The sequence below is a fragment of the Carcharhinus amblyrhynchos genome, chromosome 18 (genome assembly GCF_965287045.1).
Source record: "Carcharhinus amblyrhynchos chromosome 18, sCarAmb.v2.hapA, whole genome shotgun sequence".
In the NCBI taxonomy this organism is placed as follows: Eukaryota; Metazoa; Chordata; class Chondrichthyes; order Carcharhiniformes; family Carcharhinidae; genus Carcharhinus; species Carcharhinus amblyrhynchos.
Window position 1 is genome coordinate 41,192,012 of NC_137341.1, and position 13,695 is coordinate 41,205,706.

A 13,695-nucleotide genomic window follows, 5' to 3' on the forward strand; every position below is an offset into this window, starting at 1 on the left:
CCTATCATTCTGGTGTGCTCCACGTGCCTATCCAATAACCGCTTGAAAGTTCCTAAAGTGTCCGACTCCACTACCACAGCAGGCAATCCATTCCACACCCCAACCACTCTCTGAGTAAAGAACCTACCTCGGACATCCCTCCTTTATCTCCCACCATGAACCTAATAGTTATGCCCCTAAGTAACAGCTACATCCACCCGAGGAAATAGTCTCTGAACGTCCATTCTTTCTATCCCCCTCATCATCTTATGAACCTAAATAATAACCCATCAATTTAAAGATATGCAAGAGGTTTTCACTATCATCTAAGTGGATTTTCTAATCCTTTCAGAGTTCATTTGGAGAATATTTCATTCTATTGAGATGCATACTTTACTTGGATTTGTGGTTCCCCTGATAGCTATAATTCCTTTCATCTTGTATAAAGAGAATCGTGAAGTTCACTTTTTGTCATTTATTTGGCCAGTAATAACATGTATTTTCATTATCATCATGGTTACTTTTATTCACATATATTTATTAATATCACTAATTATCTTGCATATTGTTGTATAGCTAACACATTTTACAGCTTTTAATGCTTTCATGGCGCTATTAAAATAGTAGTAAATCTACGGTCTATCTCTATAATACAAATGGTATACAACCTAAACTGTGCACAATAATCTTCCTTGCAGAATACAAAATCACAGTCAATAGTCTCACAATTAGATTAAGAAGTGTCCATGCTGCCACCTCAAGGAGGCTATAAAATGACAGCACAATGCCACTATTAGTAAGATTCTTGAGTGACATTTCTGATAGAGAAGTGATGATCAGCCAACTCCTGTGTCTGACTGACTTCAGTATGTTAGATTTATTTAGTTTCCTACAAGGGCAAGGGAATGGTCAGAACATCTTCAGATGTGGAAGTCCAATCCTCCCTTAATGAAAAGTTATAGTTTTGCAGCGCAAGAACTAAAATGTGTCATGAATATATTTATAAGGAATTATGATTTATAGTCTGCAACTGCAGATAGAGTTATGGAACAGAATTTCATTTTTACACAGAGGCCCATAGAATCACATTAAAACTTACGCTCACATTTTTTCAAGCATTTTGTACTGTGTAGCCATCTTTTGAGGAGACAGCGAAATGGACTTACATTTGGTAGAACAACTAGATTGTACCAAACAGTGGAAAAGTAAGCCATGGAAAAACCCACAGCATTGACTATCCTACCCTCCTGGCTAATGAAGGTCAAAAGAAACAATTTAGTTTGTGATTAGAATAACTAAATGCTAAAATATAACACACAAATTCTACAATTTTTTCTAGTGAAACTGCCCAGCAGCAGAGGTGCAAGTGGGCATATTCCTTTTAACCACAATGCCTATACGGTAGCTTTTGATAAACAGGTTGTGACAAAGGACAGCACTAAAACATACAGCACAAACCATATATCTTTCTGAGTCTGCCACATTCAACCAGGGTCACTACTTACGGCAAATGTTAAATGAAAAAAAAAATCCCTCACAATCAATTATATTTTCCTATTTTTCTTTGTCATCTAATAAGGTGAGTGTTTTTAATAACATGAAGGATATATCTTTCATAAGTATATATGTGAAATCCATTTAATAACTCATTAAATATGTTTCAATATTGTTGGGAAATGATTATTTTACAAACATGTTATTGGTAATGAAAGACTTGCTTTATTCTTGACTGGCACATGTATTTCTTCCACTCCCAACAAACATCATAAGAGATTTTATCTGAAGGAATTAAGAATTTTTTCAGGTTAAAAACTGCAATGCAATCAGTCTTTTCAGGTCACCATGCAATGTGAGCTCAGCATGCAATGGCATGCTGCGGGGATCACATTTCCTTCCCAGTTTGGAAACAGGCAAGGCTCAGAAAGATTAAACGTACTACCGACCAGCCAGGCACAGTTCCTTACTCCTGCGCTTTTTCTCCAGCCGTCGCAGACGTTTCTCCTCCCGCCGACGGGCCTCCTCAGCCTCCTGATGCTGCCGGCACTTATGGAAGTTCTCCACCACCACCCCCACGAACATGTTTAGCACAAAGAAGCTCACAATCAGGAGGAAGGAGATGAAATACAGAAGCATCCACGGGTTGTGGTTTCTTTGTGGCTGCACAGTGGGAAAGGAAAGAGCCAATTTAGAGCAAACATTGTGCGAATTGGTTTCTACCATTAGGTTCTTCATAAAGAAAAACAAATACACCATTTTTGATTACACATTACAATCTGCACTGTTAGTTTGCACAGAGATGATTGATAAAAAATTCATATAAACAAAGGTTATATTGAATTTACAGCACAGAAACAGGCCATTCAACCCAACTGTCCTGTGTTAGTATTTATGGTCTACATGAGCCTCCTCACATCCTAACTTCATCTAGCCATTTTGATGAAAGTTCATTGGCCTGAAATGTTAACTCTATTTCTTTCTCCACAAATAGTGCCTGACCTAAGTGTTTCCAGCATTTTCTGTTTGTATTCTCATAGAATTCCTACAGTACGGAAGGAGGCCATTCAGCCTACTGAGCCTGCACCGACAATGATTCAACTCAGGCCCTATCCTGGTAACCCCACGTATTTGCCCTGCTCCTTTCCCCGACACTAAGGGGCAATTTAGCATGGCCAATCCACCTAACCTGTACATCTTTGGACATTCTCTCATGTACTGATTTAGCTTTATCTTAAATGCAGCCCTACTAGTCTCCTCAACTGTCCCTTCTAGCAAGTTTCACACGCAAGCAACTCTATTGGTAAAGAGATTTCTCCTGAATTCTTCATTGGATTTATTAGTAACTATCTTATATTTATTATGGTAAGAAGTCTCACAACACCAGGTTAAAGTCCAACTTTGACCTGGTGTTGTGAGACTTCTTACTGTGCCCATTCCAGTTCAAAGTTGGCATCTCCAAATCATATTTGTTACACTCAGTTTTGGACTCCCACAAGTGGAAATATTGCAAACAGCCCTGTCAGATAATTTAATTATTAGTATTATTACAAAAAGCACCACGCACCATTTTGATTTTATACATCCATTACGACGGTTTCAATTTGAAATATAAAAACAAACTGTAGGTTTACTTTAAATTATTGCAAGAGGAATACATAGACTGTTTTAGTATTACCTGCTTATCTATTCCTATAGCGTCGAGACCATCATACATTATATTTACCCAACCGTCTTTGGAGGATAATACAAAGAGTGACATCAATGCCTAAATAACAATAGAATGAGATTCATCAGTTGTTCTAAAATACTTGGTTTCCTTTCAAAATGAATACAAGGATTGACAAACAAAATACAGCTTATTCCAAACAAAATTATCTACAAAACCAATAAACACATAGGGTGGAATTTTACCGGTTCGCCCCGTCCATCGATGTGTGGAGTAAGCTGGTAAAATCACGCACGAGTTGACAAATCAGAATCACGCCTAATTTCTCGGCTCTCGTGATCTTACGAGAGCCGAATTTCAGATGAAGCCAGCCTCTCGCTGGAAATAAGCGAGAGGCTGAATAAATCATGGTGATGTATTCAAATCTTCATTTCCATGTTATTATCGAGCCTGGCACTCAATCGTCCGGGTTTACTTTCCTTTATGGCCTCACTGGGACAGGTTCTCTTTGGTGAGCACTTGCTCCCCATAAACAGGGGACAGGCGTGTTGGCCTCACCAGTAGAACCTGAAGCCACTGAGGTACCCCAGGGAGGCTGAGAGCAAGGTGGGGGTGCCACATGGACAGTGTCAGCATGGCCGTGCCACTCTGGCACCTTGGCACTGTCAGACCCCTGCTGTTAGAATCGCACATTTGCAGAATCAGATCTGCGCCTGCACAATAGCTCCCTGTGCAGGCTACCTGGCGAATTAAGCCCAGTTTAATGCCTGCAGCAGCTACAAACGGTCAAGCCCATATTTTCAATACCTAAGTCTGTAAGATTTAGAGTGAAACCTTGTCCAAAAAATGAATCAGGAACTCTCCCATTTTTATGCTGGCTGGACACTTGGATTCATTCTTATAGAATTCTACCCATATTGTTTATCTGAAGACCTCAGAATTGTTGTCAGATGATAATGGAAGCATTTTGTTTTGTCTACATTAAATAAATTCGCTCAGTGACGTTCTGCTAATGATCAGAGTACTAATAAAGTTACTACTCCAAATTGACATTGTACTTTACCAAAACAGCACTGTAATCTCCAGCCTTTTTTTGTCTCCTTTTCAGAAGAATGGCATTACATTTAAAAGTTGACTTTTTATTCCATTCAATATACAACATAAAACACACCTGTCCCAGATTGTCAAAATTATATTTACGGCGCACCCATTTGAAATTAGCTTGCAAACATTCCGACTTGTTTGTGATATTTCTGGTGTCATGTCCATCACAGTGATAGAACTTGCCTTTGAACAACTGCAAAAAGAAACAATTTTACGAAGAACAAGATTAGACCATATATACACCAGGATTAAAAGGCAACCACAGCCTCTTCAACATCTTGTTCTAAAATCCTCCCTACCTGCTTTCCCTGAATTTACCCCAAATTTCCCTTTGCGGGAGCTGCCTATGGAGGTGTGACCTACAGTAGCAACAACTCACCATGATAACTCGGGTGAGATACATGGTGCAATTTCAACAAAATGCATAATATATCTGTATTCTACTCATAGTTCCGACACCCTGAAGACACTTCAAATTTATTGAGAAATTAGAAGGAAGTATTTCCTCTGCTGACTAGATATAGTGGATAATTTATATTTGTGTTTATGATTTTCTGCTACATAGCACAATCTCCCCCTCATGAGATAGTGTTGGTTAATACCTGTGATTAAGTCCTAAGGATACATCATGCAGTTAAAAAATTACCAGCTTTCAGGTAATACAGAATTGAGATAGTGAAGCACCACTGTTATTCATTGTGTAAGAGCTGTTTTTTATTTTTGCCACAATGCCATTATGTGGAAGTATTTCATTAGGTATTTCTTTACACTTTAGATTGCCTTACTGTATGTTTACAAAGAAATAGAGAGAGAAAGATCTTGATGAACTCGCCTGTAAGAAAGCAATTGTCTTTTCGGGCATTACAATCTAACTTACTATTGGAGCTAAATCTAGCTTTGATTATTTGACTGTGTGAAGTCATTCTCCTGGTGAAAAAGAAGTGGTTTGACCTTTCATTAGTAATGTCATATTTACCTGGACCCCCAGGATTCCAAAGATGATAAAGAAAGCACAGCAGATGAGTACAATATTCCCAATGGGTCTCAGAGAAGTTATTAAGGTTTCTACTACCAGCTTGAGACCTGGAGCTCGACTGATGACTCTAGCAAAAAGGATAAATTGCTGTCAGAATTCATAATCAATGGAATTGGAAGTTCCCAGAGTTACTCATATCAACAGTGAGAGAAATAGTGCTCGCATAGCAAAATGAAGGTGCTTTGATGAGTTTGCCCGCGTGATCATATGGGAAGAGAACTGCAACAAAAGCATTAAAACAGAGCTTGTGTGGAGAATGTAAATTGACTCTTTCACATCTGAATCATATAATGCTAAGATTGAAACAATCCCTTTCGATTTCTTACAATGGAGAAGTGCTGTCACCAGCAAATCAAAATTTGTATGCTAGTATTCTCACTTAATGCATTTCAAAGCATGTAGTAACTATTATTTAGCGGTTCAAGATAGGCGCTATTCCTAAATGATCCAGTTTCACTTAAAATCAATTTCACTACCTTCAGATAAAATACTAGAATACATGCAAATAGGCTTAGACACAAGTACCTCCTTTTTAATGAATGAAACATTTATCATAGTTATTAACAGATTTAACCTCTGTGTATCCAGAGGACATTTAATCCATGACTGCGATTTTCTGGCTGCTCACACCCCGCCGCTGCTACAGGGAAGGATCGAAAATTTAGCGCTCAGCCATATCTCCATTCACTGCAGCAGGACCAGTAGCTTGATTGCTGGCCAGCCCCGCAACCCCATATTGCTGTCCCTCGGACCCCGCATTGCTGTTCCTCCAATCCCCGGCTCCCAATGCCCTGATCGCTGGCCAGCCCCAAAATCATCCCCCGCCTCTCCACACTGGCCCACCTCGATCTCTTCCCAACCCCCTCCCACCAAAGCCCCAACACCACCCTGGCAGGCTGACACCTATTCCACACCCAGATGGCCAGCCCCAATCAGCCGTTCCCTCCCTTTGTCACTGATTCAAAGTGCAGAGTGGCAGCAGGATCCCCCCCCACTCCATTCACCTGACGAAGAGGGGATCCCCTTGAAAGCTTGTGAGTTTACTATCAAATAAACCGGTTGGACTAAAACCTGGTGTTGTCAGACTTTTTACTGTGTTTACCCCAGTCCAACGCCGGCACATCCACATCATGAAAGCCAGTACACCATACGCCTTCTTAACCACATCCTCTACCTGCAAAGCTGATTTGAGTGTCCTATGAACCCGGACCCCAAGATCCTTCTGATTTTCCACACTGACAAGAGTCTTACCCTTAATATTATATTCTGTCATCCTATTTGACCTGCCAAAATGAATCTCCACACGCTTATCTGGGTTGAAGTCTATCTGTCACTTCTCCGCCCAGTCTTGCATCCTATCTATGTCTTGTTGCAACTTCTGACATCCCTCCACACTGTCCACAACACCTCCAACCTTTGTGTCATTGGCAAACGTACCGACCCATCCCTCCACTTCCTCATCCAGTTTCCAGTTCAATGAGGAAGGAGACGCTACTAGACCTGGTTCTTGGAGATGAAGTGGGCAACTGGGTCAGCGTCAATAAGTGAACATTTGGGGGACAGTGATCATTGTATCGTAAGGTTTAGCCTGACTAGGGAAAAAGACAAAGAACAGTACAGGGTAAGAATAATTAACTGTGGGAAAGCCAATTTCAATAGGGCAAGGAGGCTGAGATGGATCATTCACTCGCCACTTCTGGCTTAAGATTATTGCAAATGCTTCAGTCTTATCTTTTGCACGGATGTATTGGGCTCCCCCATCATTTAGGATGAGGATATTTGTGGAGCCTCTTCCTCTTGTTTGTTGTTTAATTATCCTTCACAATTCACAACTGGATGAGGCAGTACTGCAAAGTCCCTTTACTCTGAGGCTGCCCTCTCGAATCCTAATTCCTCCTACCAATGGAAACATCTTCCCCATGTCCACTCTATCCAGGCGTTTCATTATTCTATAAGTTTCAATGAGATTCATCTGCTGAATTGTGGGGGTCAGCGAGACGCAGTAGGTGGTAGTCAGACGGAAGATCCTCGTCCATGTTTGGCCAGATGCCTCTCCAAGTGCCTGTTATTTATTTTCCTGATTGTTTTTACAAAAATCATACCCATCACTGATGTTAAACTAATGGCCTATCATTATTAAGAATGTCCTTACACCCTTCCTTGAATAAAGGTGTCATAATTGTCACTCTCAAATCGTCTCCAATTTCCCTGTATTGAGGGAAGTTGGTTGATTATAGCAAGACCTCACAGCGCCAGGGGTTCGATTCACAGCTTGAATCACTGTCAGTGCGGAGTCTGCACGTTCTCCCGTGTCTGCGTGTGTTTCCTCTAGGTGTTCCGGTTTCTTCCCACAGTCCAAAAGACATGTTGGTTAAGTGCATTGGTTACACTAAATTCTCCTTCAAAATACCCAAACAGGTGCTGGAGTGTGGTGAACAGGGGATTTTCACAGTAACTTCACTGCAGTGTTAATGTAAACCTACTAGTGATTAATAAATAAACATTAACTTTAATACCTCCATTCCAAGTTCTTTAGCAATCTGGAATGTAAGCCATCTAGACTAGGCGCCATATCAACTACGAGCATAGTCAGCCTTTCCAGTATATCCTTACTATCAATTTTTACCCCATCCACACAATCCACTTCTCCATCACCAGTTTTACTACTGCAAGTTGTGTTGTCAGTATCCCCTCCTTAGTAAGCACCTCTACAAAGTAGTCATCAAGTATTCTGGCACTGCCCTAAGCCTTTAGGCATTTATCACTCTCAGTCACAAATAGGCACCACCCCACCCCACCCCTTACTATCCACAGACTATTTACATGCTGATTGAATGCTTTTGGGCTTACTTCTATGTTATCTGCATTCTATTCTCATAATTCCCCTTTTCCATCTTATTTTCCTCTTCACTTTCCCCTCTCCACTTCCCCTATCAACTTACTGTATTTGTTCTGGTTCTTGTTTGAAAAATTCACTTGACATGCATCATCCATCGTCCTTTTTCTGTTTCATCATATTCTCAATCCTCCTTGACATCCAAGGCTTTTGTGGCTTTGTCTTTCACCCTCATCAGAATGAACCTAGTCTGCATCTGAAATACCTTCTCTCTAAAAAACCATACATTTTTCCGTTACAGTCTTTCCTATTAATATTTGTTTCATTTTATCCTCACTAGGTCCCTCTCAAAGTTAGCCCTTTTCCAATCTAGAAATTCTGCTTTAGATGGTTCCTGGCTCATCTTATTTACTAATCTAAATCTTATCATACAATGATCACTCCTAAACAAGTGTTCCCCCACAGACACTTGGTCTATTTGACCCACCTCATTTCCCAACACCAAATCTAGCAATGTCTCCTTCCTAGTTTACCAAAGGAAAGAGAAAAATCTTGAACTTAATTTTTAAAAATGCATTGGGAAATGAATAAAATTTGTTCAAATTAAAGTAGAAAGATGGAAAATGTATAATATAATAAACTAGAGAAAAAAAATGACAGAATGAGCAACTTTTAATTCATTATTTCAGGTTCACATTCCAGTAGTAGCTGCTCCTCCTTATAGCTCAGGAGGATAGGAATCATATTGGCTGTTGAGGGATCCTGTATATGGTTTGCTTCATCTATGCAAAGACTTCATTTTAAGATATTTCTGCCTATGCAACTACATTTAAATGCTAGACTGTAGGGGTTGACCATCATTTGACTACATTTTAAAACTCAGATGGCATGCGGGGTTAGCTAGAAATTGACTGCATTTTTGAAGGGAACAATGCAAGCAAAACAGGCTTTTCATAAGCTAAACAAGCTTTTCCTAAACAACAACTGCAAAGCCTGTTTCTCTGAATTGTAAGCAGCGTGTGCAAAACAATTTTGATAACAAGATAATGAGTGACATATATTGTAGTTTTAACTGTGTGCTTGCAGTTCAGTTTTGTTTTTGAATTTAGTGTGATGACTGGCAATGAAAAAGCCAGTCTCTCTCCAACTTTTCTCTTTCTTTTTCTTTCTGTAATGACTTAATTTTAAGTTGTGTTCAATAAAAGAAATTCATTTCAACATCATACCAGTGCAACCTTCGTCTATTCAAAGGAATGAATAGATCCTACATTGGCAGTGTAAAAGTTATAGTATTGCTGGATCTTACCGGAGAGGACGCAAGGTCCGCAAAAGCCGTAGAACACGGAGAATACCAAGGATCTTTGCTCCTCCCGCTGATGCCAAGGAGACAATGATGTCAATTACAGAAACAAAGACCAGGATACCATCCAAAATATTCCAGCTGCTTTGGAGATAAGCGTTCTCACCAGAAAAGAATCCTAGTGCTACAACCTGAGGACAAATAAGTGATATTACAATAGATTATCAATCAAACAAAATTTTCCTTCTGATAGAAAGATGAACATGGGCAACAACTTGGACTGTAGAGGAAGCATTGTTCACACTGGAGGTGCATATAGATGCACGGAAGGTCGTCAAATCTTTACAATCCAGAAGGAGGCTATTTGGCCCATCGAGTCTATATCAACCACATCCCAACCAGGCCCTATTCCTGTAACAGCACACATTTACCCTGCTATTCCCCTAACACTAGGGTCAATTTAGCAAGGCCAACCAACCTAACCCATAGATCTTTGGACTGTGGGAAGAAACCGGAGCACCCGGAGGAAATCCACACAGACAAGGGGAGAATGTACAAACTCCACACAGACATTTGTCCGAGGCTGGAATTGAATTCGCTGTGATGTAGCAGTCCCAACTATTGCGCCACTGTGCTGCCATGTAATACAACAATAACACTGAAATAACAAATTAATTTGAAGGAGATCTCAGATTCTCACTGAGGAGGACACAAGAGCCAGATTCCCATGGGTCAGATGGGGTCCGCATGGAGGCAGGTGACCAAACAAAATGGCACTGCTGTTATGTGTCACAATGTCCTGTCTGCAATCCCAACCCTGCTGATTTTTGTGAGGGTGGGAGAAGAGTGGGGAAGAGTGAGAAATGGAATTGGGTGCATTGAGGTACCATAACAACTCGCTTCCTTAGCATTGAAGTGTTAGCAGGGGATGGGAGGCCTGCCACAGCTCTCGAGAGCTGGAGAAAGCCGAACAGCTACAGGAACATGGACCACAACGTGAAAAACATACTTTTAAAAAATCAAATAGTACAAGTTTTGATAAAAACCTATTCCACAGCAATGGAATATTAACAGCACTAAAATTTCCTTGTCTTATCCTGGAGTGCCCTTGCTCCTTGCCCTGGCCAATTTGAAGATTCAGGTGCTTTCATTTTTTAAGCCATGCACCCATAGCAGCCACAGCAATGGCTGCTGAGTTGAACTAGAACATGGCTCGCCTTCTTTGCACCCCACCTCAATTTCCCATTCTTCCAACCTCAGCCATTAATTGATCACCACTCCCAACCTCTTACCAAGCCTCCCCATCACAAAATAGAAAGCTTTGTCTACTTCCCATCAGAGGCAAATTTTCAAGTGGCCTTAAGTGTTTCAAACCAATGTAGCACAACAATACAATAAGGGTCAAATATACAGTCAAAACAGTAGACTGAAGGTCAGAGGAGGTAACAATCTAATAATCAACTACAGGGTGTTTTGATTAAATGCCCCCTATAAAACTGCAACCAGTTATGGTCCCAAGAAACAAGGAGGACATTTAAAAACAGCAAAATGTAGAGAGGAGTCACAACGCTGATCCATGGGTCAAGAAATGCATTCTGAGCATAGGTGGGGTAGACTTGGGCTTATCAACTTGGAGAGGAGCAATACTGTTACAGTGGTAGAAAACATTAACTCAAAAGGTTAAGTCAAATGAAACTGTGGACGGAATAAATTTCTAGACTGTAATCTAGGCACAATGCTTGAGACACTTAAGAAACAGTTGGATTCTTCAATGATGCTGGGGAGGGGAAGATATGCGTTGTGAGGTTGAGTTGATGCATCAAGATGAGCTGAATGAACCCACATCTCAAATCATCTTGTGATCAAAGCTGCCTTTAAAATTGTGATGCTGCGGCCTATTTTGTCAATGTTTTCTTTAATCCCATTTGTGAGTTGCACACGGGGCATTATTTCTCACAGAACAAGGCTTGTGTGGTAGCCATAATGCTACCTTGCAAGCACCCACCCAAAAAGGAAAGGTTGGTTGCAATCTTGTAAATTTTCTGCACCTCACAAGTGATGAAGGATCATCAAACTGAAATGTTGGGTGGGATTTTCTGGTTGCGCTCACCCCAAAACCGGAAAATCACGCCCAACATCAATGGACCTTTGCTTGTCCATGTCCCGCCCATTATGGTTACTGTGGTGGGCAGGATGGGGAAAGTTACACCCGTGAACTCTGTTTCTCCTTCCGTGGAAGCAGCTTAACCTGTTGAGTGTTCCCAGCACTTTCTGTATTTTTTTGGCATCCCCTTAGTTACTTGAAAAAAATAAAGAATGCAGAAACATACATGGGAGATTACCTTCAGAGTCATTTCGACAACAAAAATAGCAGTGAAGATATGATTTGAGACACTCAGAAACATCCGTTCCTGTTGAGGAAGGGGAGAAAAAAGAAGGAAATAAATAAGTGAGCTGTGGATCATTACACGACCAACCCATTTAAAAGATGCTTCTAATCATATAACTGAAACACTGAAGTCTTTACAGTAAAGAAAACAATTAGTTTGCACACTATTCATCATATTCAGACAACCAACTCAAGTGAAAATGTAGAATTCGGTAGCCGAGATTGTATGGCAGATACTCACAGTACTGTTCGGGTCAATCTCAGGTCTTTCAAGAGCAATGGTAATGCAGTTTAGAAAAATAAAAACCAAGACCACGTGGTCAAACATCTTGTGGGCAATGATCTTCTGGCACATGACGCGAAACCTAAAGGTGATGAAAATAAGGGTATGCCATTCACTTTACTAGAAGGTCCATCACTTTATATAATATAATGTTGCATTTACAGCACAGAAACAGGCCATTCACTCCAACATGCCAGCATTTATGGTTCACATGAGCCTCCTCCTCCCCTTTTTCACCTAACCCCATGAACATGTCCTTTTGTTTCTTAGCCAATTGCATTATTTTGACACAGTAAAGTGTAAAAGCAATGGGTATAAAGATAAAAACAGCATTCAGCAATACAAGTTACTTTTTGTATTTTTGGAGAATACTGTAAAATGCAACCTGAAAAGATGCAATTACATGAAAACATATATAATGGCTGAGAACTTCCAATCTCCAGTAGGTCGTACCCCAGAGGCACCTCAGAAGATAGATGGAGGGGATCCCGCAGAAGTCCCAAGGCAAGGACTATTGGCCAGGAAGTTCAAACTTTTGATGGAACTATTTGATACTCCAATTTAAATCAGAGATTTTAGATGGATCCACCTCTCTTACCAGAATAAGATAGGTTAGAAGGATCAAATCTATTTCTAACTCGAAGGTTACTATACTACTAACTCCCTGAACTGCAATTTGATCCCCTAAACGCACCCCCCCACACCACCACCCCGACCCCCACTCCCAACAAGCCTTCCTACTATCCTCTCCATCCCAACCACCCTCCTGCATCTTGATCACCCCCAGCCCAAATACACTCCCAAACCCCGACTACCCTCCCAACTCAACTCATTTCCAAACCCCTGACACTGTCCCAAGCTGAAAATCCATCCAAGCCTCCCAACTACCCACCTTATCTCTTGATTATCCCCCTCCCTCAACTACCATTGTCCTGACCATCCAATCCCCAAATTGATCACTCTCGCCCCACTTATGACCACCCTCCTCCCCATCCCCTTCCTGACCAGCCAACACCGCTCCGCCCAACAACCGCACTCACCTGACTGACCATCTCGACAATCAGCCACTTCTTACCTTACACACTTATCTTCTCCCTGGCTAGCCAAAGTGGCTGGGGTCATGTCAACTAGTGCTGTAAAAAGGGGCATGACTTCACTTCCTTTAGCACTGCTGTCGTGCACTGGAAGGAGCCTAGAGCTGCTTCCTTGCACATTTCTCATCAGGCCTGGGTGACAAATGTGCAGCTCCCAACTAAGGTAAGTGAAAAGGAGCAGAGTAGCAATCCAATGGTGATTGCCATCTATGTAATTTCTGGCCTGAGCATTTAGACCAGCAAATGCTGCTGTTATGAATAGCAATACGATCAATGTATGAATGAAAAGAAATCTGAAATGAAAGCACTATACCGGTTCTGAGGAGCAAATAAATAGAGTGCCCAGTCTTCATGTGCTTTACACCAAGTTGGTTTATATGGCTCCAGAAATTGCCGGATTCTAAAACAGTAACTCTGCAATAAAAGGAAAATGGCTGATTTAATTTGAACACAGGTCAGTAATTACAATTAGCTTGTGAAACACAAGCACTGCTGGAAATTTTTATACTCA

At 40.9% G+C, this 13,695-nt stretch overlaps 1 protein-coding gene across 1 annotated transcript in view; it reads right to left on the minus strand.

Annotated features, from left to right (window-relative positions):
- Nucleotides 1–13,695, minus strand: part of cacna1ha (calcium channel, voltage-dependent, T type, alpha 1H subunit a) — a 252,931-nt gene that overhangs the window by 76,760 nt on the left and 162,476 nt on the right. The window contains 8 exon segments of the mRNA XM_080206889.1: nucleotides 1,944–2,136; nucleotides 3,152–3,241; nucleotides 4,314–4,439; nucleotides 5,223–5,349; nucleotides 9,425–9,609; nucleotides 11,761–11,829; nucleotides 12,049–12,172; nucleotides 13,498–13,598. Coding sequence (XP_080063015.1) covers nucleotides 1,944–2,136; nucleotides 3,152–3,241; nucleotides 4,314–4,439; nucleotides 5,223–5,349; nucleotides 9,425–9,609; nucleotides 11,761–11,829; nucleotides 12,049–12,172; nucleotides 13,498–13,598 — 1,015 coding nt within the window.